The sequence below is a fragment of the Martes martes genome (genome assembly GCF_963455335.1).
Source record: "Martes martes genome assembly, chromosome: 4".
Lineage (NCBI taxonomy): Eukaryota > Metazoa > Chordata > Mammalia > Carnivora > Mustelidae > Martes > Martes martes.
This window is the reverse complement of record NC_137891.1, coordinates 184,238,314-184,257,069: the sequence shown is the minus strand read 5'-3', so window position 1 is coordinate 184,257,069 and position 18,756 is coordinate 184,238,314. Positions and strand designations below refer to the sequence as shown.

Below are 18,756 nucleotides of genomic sequence, written 5' to 3'. Positions count from 1 at the left end.
ATTCTTACAAAAACGAGAAAAGAAAATGTTAAGAAAATCATTAACAGAGAAAATATATTTGTCGAAAAAATCCACGCGCAAGTGGACCTGTGCTTTTCAAGCCCATATTGTTCAGTGGTCAGCTGCAGTGCATTAATTCACTCCTTCAGCAGGCATCTCCCGAGCCCTTGCATCAGGCTCTCGTCTGAGTGGTAGTAAACAAGAACTCTGAGCATTTGGATGGAGGTGTGAGAGATGGACAAGAGGTGTGTCCCAAAAAACAGGAATTTTATTTTATTTTTTTTAAAGATTATTTATTTACTTGACAGAGAGAGATCACAAGCAGGCAGAGAGGCAAGCAGAGAGAGAGGAGGAAGCAGGCTCCCTGCCGAGCAGAGAGCCCGAAGCGGGATTCAATCCCAGGACCTGAGATCACGACCCGAGCTTCTGAAGGCAGAGGCTTAACCCACTGAGCCACCCAGGCGCCCAAAAAACAGGAATTTTAAATAGTGCCCTTAAGAAAATAAGGGTAATGAGGTAGGGAGTGGCTTTTGGTTTTTACTTTGTTTTGTTTGGGTTGATTTTTGCCTTTTCTTATTGGAAAGGCATTAGTAGTTGTGCAGCTGTGGTTTAGGATTGCAGGTCTCTATTTCATTATGTGGGAAAAAATGAAATTGAAGTTTTATTGGGGTTCCCTGACAATTGGACTTATGTGGTTTTCTTTTTCAGTTTTTTCTTTCGTTTGGTTCCTCTTGCAAACGTTTATATAATGGATAGAGTGCAGATTGAGATCTGTCGTTTCTGGTGGAGATTACGTACACAGGTTCTTTTCACCGAATAGTGTTTGTTTTGTTTTGTTGGGAAGGAAACCGTTCCTCTGAAAAATGTTCACATTTCTTCCTGTGGCTTCATTCAGTAGTGAAACATAGTGATTTGGTTTTGCCATGAGTCAGTGGCACATCCGAGGGTAGAACCTTCTCTGGAAACTTCTCCGCTCATTGTAAAGGATGGTTGTGAGGGTCACATGAGGTACATATGGAAATTCAAGGAACCCCTGGGTACTTAGAAGTGGAAGGAGCTGCTTAAACTTATCTGTGTCCTTTGCTGTTTAATTATATATCATGTAACTGAATGTTTCAAACTGCAGTTGAAGTATAGGAAATTCAGAGCATTTCTTTAAAGGAAGGTAATAAGGGGTTTTGCAGTTGGGAAGTTAACAGATAAACATATGGTGTTTTTCATATATTATTAAAGATTGATCCAGAAAAACAGAGAACAAGAAAGATGCCTGCTACTTTGCAGCTATATTTATTATTGTTGTTGTTATTATTTTATTATTAAGTTTAGGTACTTTTTAGGTATGGGAAAGAGAGAATAGGAAAATAAGTTTCAGTCTTTAATTTTCTATTTGGAAATTTTGAGAAGGTAAGATCTATGAGAAGAATAGGGATTAGGTTTTTTGAAATGGAAATAGAAATAGTCCTGAGGCAAGAGAGTAGCCTTTATGCTCATGGTAGCCCATGCTTTCTTTAATTCTGACTACCTGTGTGGGATTGCTTTCTTTTTAAAGGAAACTTGAACATAACTTTAAAAGAAGATTTGATTCTTTCTTTCGGGACTGCATATATATACATATATATATAGCAAGACCATCAGAATGTCGGGAGCCTCAGTGAAGGTGGCTGTGCGGGTTCGGCCCTTCAATTCTCGGGAGACCAGCAAAGAGTCCAAGTGCATCATTCAGATGCAAGGCAACTCGACCAGTGAGTACATGTTATTTTCTGTCAGTTATATCTCATCTTCCTGTCCTTTCTCTTTTCCCTTACTGTGAGCAGAATAAATAAACATTTGGATAGTCAAATTTTGAACTTTGCTACTCTGAATGATCCACTAAATGCTTCCCCCTGTGATATTTGCTGTAGCATATTGAAATATGGACTGTTTATTTTGTTCTTTACAAGTGAGAAATCTCTGGAGAACTGCGCTAATTTACCTAGAATTACTATGTTGAATCTTAATGATAATAAAGGTGTAAGCAGGGTTTTCTTTTATTACTTAAGCATGGTATGAAATGTATCTATTGAGGCTCTTAGATTATTTTCCTTTCTTTTTTTTTTTTTTAAAGACTTTATTTGTTTGACAGAGATCAGAAGCAGGCAGAGAGAGAGGAGGAAGCAGGCTCCCCGCTGAGCAGAGAACCCGATGCGGGGCTCTATCCCAGGACCCTGGGATCATGACCTGAGCCGAAGGCAGAGGCTCTAACCCACTGAGCCACCCAGGCGCCCCTATTTTCCTTTCTTGATTTTAGATGGTACTTGGGCTTGCCAAGACGGTTTTAGCTTACTGTCTTCCCTTACAATGGTTCTTCGAGTTGAACAGCAGATACAGCTATAATTGGTAATAAACTTATAAATTTATTACTAAAATTATAAGTAATAATTTGCTTATCTTTTTTTACAAATAAGATGATTTATTATTGAAATTAAGTCATTGGTTTCTAGCTTCTTTCTTCATATATAATTGCTTAGGTGAAAATGACTTAAGCTGGTTTATTATTTTTAATTTTTTTAAAAATTTTATTTATTTGACAGAGACACAGCAAGAGAGGGAACACAAGCAGGGGACGTGTGAGAGGGAGAAGCAGGCTTCCTGCTGAGCAGGGAGCCTGATGCAGGGCTCGATCCCAGGACCCTGGGATCATGACCTGAGCAGAAGGCAGATGCTTAACGCCTGAGTCACCCAGGTGCCCCAACCTGGTTTATTTTGTATTTGCATTAATAATGCCTTGATATGGGGCGCCTGGGTGGCTCAGTGGGTTGAGCCTCTGCCTTCGGCTTGGGTCATGATCTCAGGGTCCTGGGATCAAGCCCTGCATCGCGCTCTCTGCTCGGCAGGGAGCCTGCTTCCTCCTCTCTCTCTCTCTGCCTGCCTCTCTGCCTCCTTGTGATCTCTGTCTGTCAAATACATAAATAAAATCTTAAAAAAAAATAATGCCTTGATATGGATCTGTAGGCAAATTATTATTATTATTTTTAAAAGATTTTATTTATTTACTGAGGGAGAGAGTGAGCAAGAGGGAGAGAGAGAAAGCGCACAAGCCAGGGGAGGGGCAGAGAAACGGACTCCCCGCTGACCAGGGAGCCCAATGCCGGAGTCCATCCCAGGACTCTGAGATCATGACCTGAGCCAAAGGCAGACGTTTAACCGCCTGAGCCACCCGGGTGCCCTCTGTAGGCAAATTATTAGAGTAGTGGTATTATTAAATTATTACATTTTTAAAGTAATGTAGGCAAATTATTAAAGTAGTAGTGTCTTGAAACCTACAACTTTAGATAAAGCAGAATCCTTGCTCTTCCAGACACACAAGTTAATTCTGAGTTGTTGGAGAAATCATTCTCTTGTGGGCCATTTGCCAGTGTTCTCTCTAGAGGATTCTATCAGTGGGAAATAAAATTGTATATATTTAAGATGTACAGTGTGATGTTCTGATGTATGTATACATTGCAAAGTGATTACTACAGTCCATACTAATTAATGTATCTGTCATCTCTCACAGTTACCCTTTTTTTGTGTGTGCATGGTGAAAACACTGGACATCTGGGACACGTGGGTGGCAGTTAAGTGTCTGCCTTTGGCTCAGGTCATGATCCCGGGGTCCTGGGATTAAGTCCTGCATCGGGCTCCTTGCTCAGCGGGGAGCCTGCTTCTTCCTGTGCCTGCTGCTCCCCATGGTTGTGCTTTCTCTCTCTCTGACCAGGAAATAAATAAATAAGATCTTAAACACACTGGAGATCTATTTCTTAGCAGATTTTAAGAACACAGTACTTACTATTAACTGTAGTCACTATGCTGTACACCAGGTCTCCAGAACTTACTCATCTCTGGACTGTAAGTTTGTATCCTTCGATCAGTATCTCCCCATTGCCCCCACCCCTACCCTCTGGTAACCAGCATTCTGTTCTCTGTTACTATGAGTTTGCCTCTTTATTAGAGTTTTTTTTAAATAAAAATATGAATCCATGGATTATATCCTATGAGTAATTGTAAAAAAAAAAAGATGCAAAGTTTAGTATTGAATTGTACGCTTCAAATGGGTGAAAGGTGAACTTTATAGGGTATGAAAATTGTAAGTTTTTTGGGGCGCCTGGGTGGCTCAGAGGGTTAAAGCCTCTGCCTTTGGCTCAGGTCATGATTGCAGGGTCCTGGGATTGAGCCCCGCATCGGACTCTCTGCTCAGCGGGGAGTGTGCTCCCCGCCCCCCCCGCCTGCCTCTCAGTCTACTTCTGATCTCTGTCAAATGAATGAATAAAATCTTAAAAAAAAAAAAAGAGAGAAAAAAAATTGTAAGTTTTTTAAGAGAGGTCAGTATTGATCATTTACTCCTTAAAGTTTGAGCTAGATTTGTAATTGAACTAGAGAACAAATGTTTGTTTGTTTATAAACAAAATAAATAAAATAAATAAATAAATTTTATTTATTTGAAAGAGAGCAGGAGTGGGGGGTGGGGGTGGGAAGGGGCAGAGAGACAAGCAGACTCCCCAGTGGAGTCCCCAAGATCATGACGGGAGCTGAAGTTAGATGCTTAACCAACTGAGCCACCCAGGTGCCCTGAGAACAAATGTTTATGCTCTTAAATGTCACTCATTTAAACTATGTTATTGTTTGTGCTTCATTTTAAGGGTTACATTTTACAGAGTATGTAACTAAATCTTTGCACAGGGGCCATGCTAATTTGTGGCCTTCCAATTTTAGCATATGTGCTGCTGAAGTGAACCCAGTAAATCCTGATTATTGAGCTCTTGTTTCTCTCTGCAAAATGTGTTTAATCATAACGTAGTTTAGAGGCATTTTATTGACATTGCCTCTAAAAATGCTGGTGTATATCACAAGTTGTTTTAAAAGGTAGACTTTAGAAAATCCTGGATCAGGAGTCAGAATTAATCCTATAAAGAACTACTTTTCTCCGTGATATGTTTTGCATATTGAACTACCCAGGAAAAATCCCCAGTGCGACAGGTATCTGTTGCAACTTTCCTTATAGGGTTGCAAATCTTACTAAAAACTTGTAAGCAGAAAATAAGTATTAAAAGGCCACATTCATGAAATGCAAAAATCAATTTATTATGTAACAAAAACAAATGGAAAAGTTTTATTAATATAAATAATGATACGGGGCACCTGGGTGGCTCAGTGGATTAAAGCCTCTGCCTTTGGCTCAGGTCATGATCCCAGGGTCCTGCGATCGAGCCCCACATCGGGCTCCCTCCTCAGCGGGGAGCCTGCTTCCCCCTCTCTCTCTGCCTGCCTCTTTGCCTACTTGTGACCCCTCTCTCTCTCTCTCTCTGTCAAATAAATAAAAAATATCTTTAAAAAAATATATATATATATATAAATAATGATACTAGTTTTTTTTCCTCGATGACAAATCATTTTAGATTTTATAAAGGCAGATGCCCACATCTTAAATTGGCTATAAGTTTATATTCACTGTCAAAGTCAAATAGCATTATGTTCATTTCCCTACAGTTTTGTTTTGTTTTGTTTTAAAGATTTTATCTATTTATTTGACAGAGATCACAAGTAGGCAGAGAGGCAGGCAGAGAGAGGGGGGAAGCAGGCTCCCTACTGAGCAGAGAGCCCGATGTGGGGCTTGATCCCAGGACCCCAAGATCATGACCTGAGCCGAAGGCAGAGGCTTAACACACTGAGCCACCCAGGTGCCCCTGTTTTTTTTTGTTGTTGTTGTTAAGATTTTATTTATCTATGTGACAGACAATGAGAGAGGGCAAATACAAGCAGGGGGAGTGGGAGAGGGAGAAGCAGGCTTCCTACTGAGCAGGGAGCCAGACTTGGGGCTGGATCCCAGGACCCTGGGATCATGACCTGAGCTGAAGGCAGACACTTAAGGACTGAGCCACCCAGGTGCCCCGCTACAGTTTTTGTTTTTGTGATTAAGTGGAACCTTCATTCACATGGTATAAAATTCAAAAGTTGCAAAAAATATACAGTTAAAACACTTCTTCTCACCTATCATGTAACTAACCTGTTCCTCTCCTCAGAAGCAACTTGTGTTTCATTTCCCTCCAGAAACAGTGTAAGCAGCAACATCTTTTTCTAAGATAGTTTTTTTTACCATTTCAATTAGTGGTAAGTTATAATATTAGCTTAGTTTTCAGTCTTGACTGATTCGTATGTTTTATTTATTTATTTTCTTCTCCCTTTCCCCAGCAGTGTATGTTTTACCTGAATAATATAGTTCATGTTTATAATTTGTAATAGTTGTTTCCTTTGAGATTTTAGCATGAAAGAATATCTGTGTAAGTTAATTATGTCTACTATATAAATAATGATATGCTGAGTACTAAATAGGACATTAAAAAATATAATCAACTGACCATCTAGAAGAAGAAAACTATTATAGTATGTAGTAAAACTGGAAGTTTTCCTGTAGTTCTGGATAGTTTGAAAAATGGATCTGAGTCTGCTAGATTTTCTGACTTTGCTATTTTTTTGATCATACGGATTAAAAGCTCACTAAGAAGTTGTTAATGGATTACAAAAAAGATGTTAGAACTCATTCTTTCTAAGACATAGAGATTTCTTTTTGACCTTGTTGTTTTGATTATAGAGAAAATACTGTCAATTTAGGGGGAAAAAGTAAAATTATCCAAATATGATATTCACTCTGGATGAAGAATGTCAGATGTTTCCATTGATAGTAGGTAGCAAACTAGTTGTATACCTTTTGAGGATAGGGCTGTAAATTTCATAGTTTGTGAAGATGTAAATTCTTTTCACCAATCTTATCTCCCACAAAAATCTCTCCAGAATTATTGGATGTATTGAGTTATCTTTTTATGAAATATTAATGAAGAAATGCCTAGTTTTTATTAAAAGTAGTAATTTGGTTACACTAGGCCTGAGGATATTGTACCGATCATATGACAACCAGTCTTTGGACCACGTGAAGCACGGTGCTGAACTACCAGATGTTTTTTCTATCATATTTTGTTCAGAACTGGTGTAGACGACGGGCTGGGTGGTTCGGCTCTGCCCTGCCCTTTTCCTTTCTCTTTCAAGAGTTTGCTCTGTTGTTAGTGTAGGAATCTCTGTAGGAATCACAGAGTCATGTATACTAGGATCCTGCCTCTAAGGAGTTTTAAAAGTGTGTGGAAGAAGACACAAGATATACTGAAATAAACCCAATACGAAGGAAAAGTGATCAAAGTGATAATTGCCAAAAACGAGGGTTTTTTTAAAAGTGCAGGTGTGAGTTTGGCAAAGGACACATGTAAGATTTGTAGATGATAGGGCATTTCAGCTGGACCTTGTGGAGTAGGAGGATTTAAAGTAAATATCCAGTGTATTTTGGAAAATTTCTGAATTGCAGCTTTTTAGAACTTGCTAGTGTTATGACTAGATATGGTATTCCTGACCATCTGGCTATACCACATTGCCTTTCTGCACATAAACATTTAGGAGAAATTTGTGACATTTATTTATTTATTTACTTGTTTAATTTTTAATTTTTTTAAAAGATTTTTTTATTTGACAGAGAGAGAGATCACAAGTAGGTAGAGAGGTAGGCAGAGAGAGAGGGGGAGCAGCAGGTTCCCCACTGAGCAGAGAATCTGATGTGGGGCTCTGTCCCAGGACCCTGAGATCACAACCTGAGCCGAAGGGAGAGGCTTAACCCACTGCGCCACCCAGGTGCAGTGGAGTTTACTCCTACTTGTTTAACTCTTTTTTTTTTTTTTAAGATTTTATTTTATTTATTTATTTGACAGACAGAGATCACAAGTACACAGAGAGGCAGGCAGAGAGAGGAAGGGAAGCAGGCTTCCCACTGAGCAGAGAACCCGATGTGGGACTCGATCCCAGGACCCTGGGATCATGACCTGAGCCGAAGGCAGAGGCTTTAACCTACTGAGCCACCCAGGTGCCCCTTTAAAAAGATTTTATTTATTTGACAGAGAGAGACACAGCGAGAGAGGGTCCTAGGCTCGATCCTAGGACCCTGGGATCATGACCTGAGTCAAAGGCAGACGCTTAATGACTGAGCCACCCAGGCTCCCCAACACTTATTTTTTTTCTATTTAATTTATTTATTAACATTTTTGAAAGTAGACTCCACCCCCAGTGTGGGGCTTGAACTCATGATCCCAAGAGCAAGAGTTGTTTGCTCTACCAACTAAGTCAGCCAGGCACCCCCAGAATTTTGTGACTCTTAAATTAACATTAGTGTACTGAAAGAAAAATCCTCACTTGAATTAGCTTTGGAAAAAGTAGGGTTGGTTTCCTAGCTAAATACTTTATTATGGCTCAGAAATTTTGGGGTAATTTTTGGTTCCTTTGAAAGGTATTGTTCTTGGAAAACTAATTAATTGTATGAGAGACTTTTTCCTCTAGATTTTTTGGTGGTTTCAGTTTTCTACTAATGTTTTCTTTTTCTCTTTTCAATTTTATATGGCAATTTCTTAGTAATTTGACTAAAATATAATCCGAATATTTTATATAAGAGACTTTAAACAAACTGTTTGCTTTGTTAGAAAGTATTAATGGCTTACTAAAAAAAGTTGGGCTCAAGATTGGTAGAAAGCATGCATTTTGTTGCAAAAAATGAAATGAATTTGCTATAGCCACATGTGTTAGCTGCATTAAAAGACTGCTGTGCCGGCAAGCTGGCCTGGACTGTTGCTCACAGGGATTATAACTGATTGCACATGGAATGCAGTGGAATGTTCCTGCCATAAGGTCTCTTACAAAAAAGTAGAAGAGGGTGAAGAGTACTTTAGGGAACGTGCCAGATCTGGAAACAGAGTAGTAGCAGTTTTATTTAAGTACTTTCTGGTCTCAGAGAGAATATTTTCCATGGCACGGATAAATGTTACTGCCTTGACATTTTGGAGACCCACGTGCATACAAATGTCTTCGTTTAAAAATACCCCGTTATATTCCAAGTTTCTCCCACTTTGGAAGCATTTTTTTTTAATTGTCTAATTACTCTTAAAAAGGAAAGTGGGGCAGAATTAATGGTTGAACTGCTCACATTAATGGTAAACGTGGAGACTTTGAAACCGCCTGAATTCCCCTCAGAAAAACAGGAAGGTAGGTAAAGCTGGCTCCCACATGGTGCTTTAGGTGATTAAATTGTAAGCATTTGCTTCGCCTTTAACCGCAGGAGTGTGTCTCTAGCTGGCCTTTTGCTGAGTCTCCTTCATGTATTTATCAGTCTTCTCTTGTCCGAGGTCTTTTTGTTGTTTTAGTGCCCCAAACTTAGTGGAATAGAAGGGACCCAGGTTTTCCCCCGTTTATTACTAACATGGTACATTTTTAAAGGCTTTTTTATTCACGCATGTACATTTCTAAATGAAATGCTGCACATCATAACTGATACAAAGAATTACTTCATGTCCATTAATGAAAATTTGGAATGGAGGAACAAAGTGGAGGTTTGGAAAGAAAGACTTTTGAAAGGAATTCTTTTAAATCGGAAGTGTGTTTTCTAACCAATAATCAGAATGAGGTCTTCTTAAGTCTCCTCCGGGATAAGCCGTAATTAGTTCGATCAGACTGAGGAGTAAACTTCATAAAACAGCATCCAGAGTGCTTTTGTGTGGCTGGAGATGTAGGATAAGGCCCGATCTTCAGCAGGACTTCTCCACACCATGGGCTCTAACTGTAGAGGTGGACTGCTCAGTAGTTGTTAACCTGCATTTTCTCAGGATGCATTCCGGGAGCTGCATATCTGACTCCCGCCCAGTCATGTGTCTCTATAACCCGCCACCATTTCACTGAGTCACTAAAACTGCTGATGAAGATTTAGGCAGTTAGACTTTTTTTTTTGTAAGTAGGCTCCATGCCAGTATGGGCCTTGAACTCAAGACTCTGAGATCAAGACCTGAGCTGAGATCAAGAGTCAGATGCTTAACTGACTGAGCTAAATACCCAGGCATTTAAAGTCTTAGCAGCATGATTTTTTCTTATTCTTCCTTTTTTTTAAATTTTTATTTATTTTATTTTTTACTTTTTTTAAGAGATTTTATTTATCTGACAGAGAGGGACACAGCGAGAGAGGGAACACAAGCAGGGGGAGTGGGAGAGGAAGAAGCAGGCTTCCTGCTGAGCAGGGAGCCCGGTACGGGGCTCGATCCAAAGACCCTGAGATCATGACCAAGCCGAAGGCAGACGCCCAACGATTGAGCCACCAAGCACCCTGCATGATTTTTTCTTAGAGCAAAAAACTGGAAACAACCCCAGTATCCATCAACAGGGGGATGGATAAATAAATCATGGTAGATTTACATAAAATAGAATACAGAGAAGAATTACTATGTGCACACACACACAAATTATAAACAAACTGTAGCTGTATAAGCAACTCAAAAAAGAAACCGGTGTATTTATATAAATTGCAAAGCATGCAAAGCTGTTCCCTGTATTCTTTATGCTGTACAGACACACGGGAAAACTATGAGGAAAAGTAAGGCGGTAATGACAGACTTCAGCAGGCCTCGGAGAGGAGACGGCAGGCAGAGAGATCTGGGAGGGTCAGATAGGGAGCTGCAGAGGTGAGAATCCTGTTCTGTAACTGCCTGGTGGCTACCTGGGATTTTGTCCTCTTGTCACAGCTTGTGCATTTTATTAAAAAAATAAGTATATATTAAGATTTATTTATTTATTTTTAGAGAGTGTGCATGTGCACGAGTCGGGGATGGAGGTTGGGGAGGAGAAGGGAGAGTCCCAAGCAGACTCTGCGCTAAGCATCGACCCCCACCATGGGACTTGATCTCATGACTTGAGATCATGACCTGAGCCGAAACCAAGGGTCAGACGCTCAACCAACTGAGCCACCCAGGTGCCCCTATAAATTATAGATTTTATGAATCTATCTACTCTTTGATTACTAGGTACTTAATTTGAAAAGTATACAAACAAAGGGAGAAAACAAAGTTTTCACCCTGCGAATAGAGCGACCATGTACGATGCCTGTTTATATCCGTGACCAGGGCTTCTCGTGTGATGGGGACAAGCCCATGAAATTTTTCTCCTGCCCCCTCTTTCTGAATCCTTCTAGATACTTTTCAGTCCTTTTTCCAAAGAGAGGCATGTTTACTCTTTAAGTGGCATGTACATATGGATTAAATGACACTCATTTGGTCATTGGCATGGAAGAAGATAAGCAGCAATGAGAGGCTTCTTGTGGCCCTGGAGGAGCTCAGTAAAATCTACTGAAATCCACATGGGTACCAGTGGCATTAAACTTTTTAAAAAAATTTGAAATGAAACACTTTTGTTCTAATCAAGACTTGGAGTTACAGCAATGAGGGTTGTGTGTGTGTGTGGCGGGGGGGATTAAGGTTGGGGAATAGAGAGGCCCCAGAAATGATCCTGCATTTGCTCAGTTGGAGTTGACTGAAGTTGAATTTGTCCTTTAGAATGACCTTTAGATGGTCTTTGAGGCTGGCCTTCTCAGTTTAGCACCGTCTGCTGGCCCCTGACTTTGCTGTGTACCTTTTTATACCCTGACCTTCTGCTGTCCCCCGTCAGCCTTCAGAGCAGCTTTTGCCTCCTTTTCCTCAGGCCCAAAACAGATTTTGTATTTTCTTCTACATCTGACACGATGGTGTCTCACGTGGTAGCCTTCTAAGCTGATATCCTGGAATATATGCCTGAATGTACCCTTTTTTTTTTTTTTTTTGAGATTTTATTTATTTATTTGACAGATCACAAGTACGCATAGAGGCAGGCAGAGAGAGAAGAGGAAGCAGACTCCCCGCTGAGCAGAGAGCCCGATGCGGGGCTCGATCCCAGGACGATGGGATCATGACCTGAGCCGAAGGCAGCGGCTTTAACCCACTGAGCCACCCAGGCGTCCCTGAATGTACCCTCTTTTAGATGAGATAAATTATCATTAACTTATTGAGCACATTTTTTTTTAAGATTTCATTTATTTGACAGAGAAGGTGAGAGAGAGCACACAAGCGGGGAAAGTGGGAGAGAGAGAAGCAGGTTACCCACTGAGCATGGAGCCTGATGTGGGGCTCCATCCCAGAACCTGGGGATCACCACCCGAGCCAAACACAGACACCTAACGACTGAGCCACCCAGGCGCCCCTAGCACATCTTAAGTATTCTTCAAGGACGTGATTGTCATGGATATATAGTGTTCTGTTATATTAATAAAGCATAATTTATCTAATCCCCTATTATCAAATAATTGAGCTTTAAAACTGCTCCTTAGGCCTGCTGTAAAGAAGACTGTAAGCCCACACAGGAAGGCAAGGAATTGTTTCTAGAAGGCAGTTTATATGCAGCTGTCTACTTGGCATCTCTGTCTGCTGATAAACATGTCGGACTCAGCGTGTTCAAAACTTAGTTCCTGATATGTCCTCTTCAGTCTCCGCCTGAGCTCTCCCTCAACTCAGTGGAAATTCTATTTTTGTGGTTGCTCAGGGCAAAAATCATATAATCGCCCTTGACTTCTCTCCTTTCTTGCCTCCGTCAGAAAGGCCTGTGAGCTGTGCCTCAGAAGATACTCAGAATCTGACCACTCTTTCCTCCACTGCCACTACCCGCAGTCACCTCCTAGCATGTCTTCAGGCTTCAACCCTTATTTTCTAGGACTCCCTCTCGACAGAGCAGCTAGAGCAATCCTTTTAGAATGGAAATCAGATTGTTTTTTGTTTGTTTTCTCCCCACAAAACTCTAAGATGGTCCCATTTCTTTCAGAATAAAAGCTAGAGTTTGTTCTTTGACCCTCCTCTCCCTTTGTCAAGCCTCCAGCCTTTTACTAAACGGTGTATTGGGTACATTCCCCCATGTATTCTTTAAGAATGTGATCTTAGAGGCTACATGGTCCTCTGGTGTATTTATGAAGCGTGCATTTTTTAGCTCCTCTCCTGTGATCAGACATTTGAACCTTAAGTCTTTTGTTTATTCAGTGGAAATGTTGCTAGTGCCTGCCTAGCCCATATCCCGGGGTTGCTAGTGAGCATCAAATGGAATCAGGTATACTGCAGAGGACGGTATTTGAAAAGTTACTCAACATTTTTTTCGTGGTGAGTTTTGGTATTTAAATTGTTATTTTCAATGGGAATGTAAATTTAAAGGCAGAAACAATTATACCTCTTCCCAGGTTGGAGGAGACCTTTGGTATTGTATATTTACAACTGCTTTCTATTACATTTTATAATTTAAACTTCTTCAAATACCTAAAAAATCTGCCATCTAGATTCTGAAACAGTCAGAGAAGAAGCCCAGCTAAAATCTCATAGGAAACCTAGTTTTCTCTCTGTGCTGATTTGCATCATATTGTTCTAGTCTTTTGAGGTTGTCTTAATTAAATCCAAACTGTACTTCATGGGGGTTTTATATATGTGGTTTTTTTGTTTTTGTTTTTGTTTTCCCGAAGGGAAAGCAACCACCCCCAGGCTTTTCTTCCTTTCCTTTCCTTTCCTTGAGACGTATTGGAGTTGATTTTTAAAAGTCCATGCTGATAACATGGTGCTGATTGCTCTTGGTAGTTGCCTAGTGAAGTGTGAAGTGCTGTAACCGAGCTAGCGGAGTCGGAGAGCTGTTAGTGAGACCAGGAAAGGGCCTGCAGCATCTGGTTATATGGTAGGCAAGGTACATAATTAGATTTCATTCTTGGTAGTATATTAACAATTGCTTATTTTGTCAAAATCATTTCCAATGAGCTAAAAACAGTTCTTAGTTGCATTGCTTAGGGATGAATGCTCTGTACGTACAGATGGTGAGAATAAGAAACATGAAATCAGGTTTTTGAGAGCATCTATAAGAAATTAGATTTTTGTTATTCAGCAGACATAAGCTGGGAGGCTACTAGACTCTAGTGGCCTTCGAGAGAAAGAATCACAGCAGTGTGGTGACTCATGAAAGCATCTAGGAGAGACATCTGAAGGATTGTGGGATAGGGCCAGGAAAGGTAGGGGAATGTCTGGGAGCCTTTTTGCTTTGGCAGAATAAAAAACCGTGTGGCCAGAATTAGCAGAAGCTCTGTGTGAATGACGGACTGTCACATTTACTGTTTCCTTGTGACGTTGTTCTGCTCTGATACCAAGAGTTCATTTTGTAACCCTGAATAAACTTGAGGAGGCAGAATGGATGAAGGAAGAAACAAAAGCGGCTTTTTAAATGCCTGTTAGTGGGGGAAAAAACCAAACCATGATTAGTAATTAACAACAACAAAAGCAGTAATAAACACTTAAGCTCTGCCAGCCACAGTCAGGCACTTACAGATTTTAACTCACTTAGTCCTCACAATAATCCTAGGGCCGATACTCCTGTTTTCCCCATTTCACAGATGACTTGTCTGGGGTCACAGGTTTAGGAGAACTAGAAAATGAACTTGTGCTGGCTGACTCCGGAACCTCTCTCTCAATACCTTTCCAGTATGTCTTGCATCTCAAAATAGTAAGTTTTACTCTTCTGTGTCGAAGCACTCTCTGTGTGTGATTTGAACTTAACTGTTAGGTTAAAATTTATTTTGATGACGCTTCTTGATGCAGAGTAATTATGAATAACAAGGGCATTATTACTAGTTCCCCCATCTTTGTGCCACTGGACTGAGGGGAGAGCTAGGCCTTCCAGAGCATCTCCCTTCCCAGTCACTCGACATTTGCTTAGGAATAGTTATTAACTGGGGGTTTGTTCAGTGTTTATTATAGCTTGGGGCACCTGGCTGGCTCGGTTGGTAGAATATATGATTCTTGATCTTAGGGTTGTAAGTTCGAGCCCCATGTTGGGTGTAGAGATTACTAAAGAAAATGAAATCTTTAAAACAAAATGTTTGTTATAGCTAGCATATTAATTTTATACCCAGTTGATGCATTGTGGCATTATAGAGTTAGTAGGGTTTTTTTTCCCCCAGTGTGTATGTTTCTTTTTAATACTTTGGGATTGAGTATATAGTGAACACATATAGTACATTTATATTGTTTCTAGGATTTGGAATGTAAGTTTGTTATTTTAAATGATGAAGGAACTTTATGGTTATGGTTCTTCTGCTTGGTTATACTTCATGGCAATATGCTTTTATATCATTTTAATGTTTCTAGAAATATGTTATTCTGAGTAGGGGAAGCAACTGCTTACGGGTTTTGGTTTTATGGTTTTGGAATAGGTGTACAGAATGGCTTTAGTGTGTGCAATTTCAAAAAAAATTTTGGGTATAGAAGCTTTTGGAAGAGGAAGTTCGTATTGAAGATGTCACTGGGATTTTTTTTTTTTTTTTTTTTTTTTTTTTTTTAAAGATTTTTATTTATTTACTTGAGAGAGGAGAGAGAGAGTGAGAGAGCATGAGAGGGGAGAGGGTCAGAGGGAGAAGCAGACTCCCTGCCGAGCAGGGAGCCCGATGCGGGACTCGATCCCAGGACTCCAGGATCATGACCTGAGCCGAAGGCAGTCGCTTAACCAACTGAGCCACCCAGGTGCCCCTGTCACTGGGATTTTTAACAAGCTGCAAACATTGCTGTTAGAAAAGTTAATATAAAGTTACAGTGTTGCACAATGATAAGTTAATTGTAGTTGCGGGCAAAATCTTTCATAGTTTGCCAACAGCAGTATAATTGCTACATAGAGACTTTGAGAAATTAGATAAACAAATTCATTCTGGAGAATAAAAAGGTTTTTAAGTACAAATCTTGTTTTGACTGCCTTGTTTTCTGGGGCTTAGTAATTAAAACATTATTTCTGCATCTTCATGCTGAAGTAACAAAGTTGGGAAGAAGGCAAAGAAAAAAGGTGGTAAAATTGGGCACTTCACAGACTTTGTAAGGCCAATTTTGACTAGAGGGTCTCTAAGAAAGAGAAGATGGTCTTATGGTTCATTAGGAAACGAACAGCTGTGGAACATTTTGTGATAATCATTTTAAAGGCATTTCCATTGATCTTGGGTGAGGGTCTTCAGGTGAGCCCTCGCATGAAAGCGGCTGTCCTGCTCCTCGCTGTTCTTCCGCTCTCTGAAGGTAATGAGTGTCAGCTACGGCACGAGGAATAAAGGGGAAGAGACGTGTAGGGCATGGGAAGAGAGAAACCAAGATCCTCTTCCCTGTGGACTGGGGGAAAAGTCTGGTCAGACTTTAAGTGCTAAAGCTGCCTTTCTGATTTATGAAGGGGACTTAAGAAAACAGCCTTGAAGCTAGATGAGATCTGAATGGTGATGGGAGCCAAGGCACAGAGGTGAGGGTGAACAGAGTTGTTTGCCCGGAAGTCAGGAGATCCCTAGAACAAAGGCTCATTCCTCCAGGGGGCCAGAGAAGCTCGTGGTAATCAGCATTGTCCTAATAATAAATGTAGCAAAGCTTGACTTCCTCCGTGAAACATTTCTGTCTCCTCTTGGCTGTCCAGTCCCTGCGCTCTCCCGATTGCCGTCCTCCCTCACAGGCCATTCTCCCTCTGTTGGTCCTCACCTCCTAGGATAAACATGCACCAGGATTTTGCCTCTTTTCTTCCATCTCTCCTCTGTCTCCAGAGAAGACAGACCTCCTAGGTTATTTCATTTAGGCTCAAGGCTTAAAGGGTCATGAGGTGGCAATGACTCCCAGATTAATTTTTCCAGCCTGGACTGACCTCTTTGTAGATCTCTAGAATTGTCCACCCAGCTGCTAACCTACCACGACTTGAAAGCCTAAGAAGTATCTTAAACTTAACATGTCTTCAGTAGAACTGTTGATTTCTCCTCCCTGGGCACCTAAAGGGGCCCTTCCTTCATTCTTACCCATTCCTTTTCATTTCTCAGACCAAATACCGGAGTCACTCTGGTCGTCTGTCTCTCTTATAGGACAGTCCATCAGTAAGGCCGGTCCCCTCTGCCTTCATAGTATGTACTGACTCCAGTTGCTTTTTACCATTTCTGCTCTAGCCTGAGTCAGTGCTCAGTAGCTTCTGTCTTTCTGCTTCTGCCTCTGTTCCTGTACAGCAGCAGAGTCCTATTTGGAAAGGTAAATCAGATTATTGTCACCTCAGTGCTTCAAATCCTCTGTGACTAGTGTCACTAGAATAAATCTAAAAACCCTCACCTTGGGCGCAGGGTCCCACAGAATTTGGTTTCTGATTAATTAGTTGATTGACAGCTCATCATTTTTTTTTTTTAAGATTTTATTTATTTATTAGAGCAGGAGAGCAGGGTGAGGGGCAGAGGGAGAAGCAGGCAGCCTGATGTGGGATTCGATCCTGGGACTCCGGGATCATGACCTGAGCCAAAGGCAGTTGCTTAACCTGGCTGAACCACCCAGGGGTCCTACAGCTCATCATTTTTTTTTTTTTTTTTCTGGCTATAGTTGTGGTCTTGCTTTTCTTTAAATGTTACTAAGGTCTGTGCTTGAATTACCTTCTCAGAGTTAACAGTAAGCCCACCTTGAAAAAGAAAAAGAAAAAGATTTATTTATTTATTTTAGGTGGGGAAGGGGCCGAGGTGGGTAGAGAGAGAGAATCTGAAGCCAACTCCACACTGAGTGTAGAGTTCTAAGCGGGGCTGGATCTCACAACCCTGAGTACATGACCTGAGCGAAAACCGAGAGTCGGATGCTTAACTGACTGCACCACCCAGGAGCCCTCAAGGTGGCAATCTGCTTACTTTCAAAAGCCTGGGTGGCTCAGTCGTTAAACGTCAACCTTTGGCTCAGGTTGTGATCCCAGAGTCCTGGGATCGAGCCCCATGTCTGGCTCCCTGCTTGGTGGGAGGCCTGCTTTGCCCTCTCCCACTCCCCCTGCTTATGTTCCCTCTCTCACTGTCTCTGTCAAATAAATACATAAAATCTTTAAAAAAAAATAAATGAAAGCCACTCCTGCCACCTCCACTGTCATTTTATATCTCCTAACTTTCCTTTATCTGTCTTCCCCAGGCGATACTATCCGTATTAGTTAATTATCTGACTTCCAGATGAGAATATAACCTCCTTGAAGATAAGAGACTGTTTTTCACTAGATATTTCAGGTCTGGGGCAATGGTAGACACTCAAATAATTTTTTGTTGTTGCCGTTAAAGATTGTATTTATTTATTTGACAGAGACAGACACAGCGAGAGAGGGAACACAAGCAGGGGGAGTGGTAGAGGGAGAAGTAGGCTTCCCACAGAGCAGGGAGCCAGATGCGGGGCTCTATCCCAGGACCATGGGATCATGACCTGAGCTGAAGGCAGACACCCAAGGACTGAGCCACACGGGTGCCCCATCAAATATTTGTTAAATAAAAGAATATTTTGAACATTTGCTTTGTGTTAGAATTCTTGACGTGGACTAGTCATTAATCCCCATAATGGTTCTATAAAATTAGGTGGTAATATTATTGTACCTATTTTAGAGATAAGAATATTGAAGCTTGTTATATGCTCAAGTTATAGATGGATGTTAAGGTAATACTGGATACTTAAGGGGGGGTTAGATTAAAGTCTTTGTAGTGTTCTATTTCCTTCATTGCTAAAGTCCTTGAAAATGTCTTCTAAAAGTATTTTCTATTTCCAGGTCAACTTGTATTTTGATCATTGAATATTGAGTCATACTGTAAGACAAAATTCAGTTTTGGATCAAGAGACACAATGTTTTTGTTATAGGAATGGGTCTTTCTCTCTCCCTGCCCCCACAAATGCTACACAGGAGAACTCATGGATTTCTGATGCCAAATCCAGTCGTCATGGGAGTCATTCTATAAATGACAAGCAAAATTTCTCTGCAGTGGTTGCTGTGTTCTGTGTAATTGGTCTCTATACTTCCACTCAAGCCTTCTTCCAATCCACTCTCCATACTGTAATCTAT

The 18,756-nt window shown here is 40.8% G+C and overlaps 1 protein-coding gene across 3 annotated transcripts in view; it reads left to right on the top strand.

Moving 5' to 3' along the window:
• The window catches only part of KIF1B (kinesin family member 1B), a 149,059-nt gene that overhangs the window by 15,054 nt on the left and 115,249 nt on the right, over nucleotides 1-18,756 (top strand). For all 3 annotated transcript variants that reach the window (XM_080801428.1, XM_080801427.1, XM_080801429.1), the window contains exon 2: nucleotides 1,550-1,742. In XM_080801428.1, coding sequence (XP_080657554.1) covers nucleotides 1,637-1,742 — 106 coding nt within the window. In that variant the 5' untranslated portion in view covers nucleotides 1,550-1,636. The remainder of the gene's footprint in view (nucleotides 1-1,549; nucleotides 1,743-18,756) is intronic.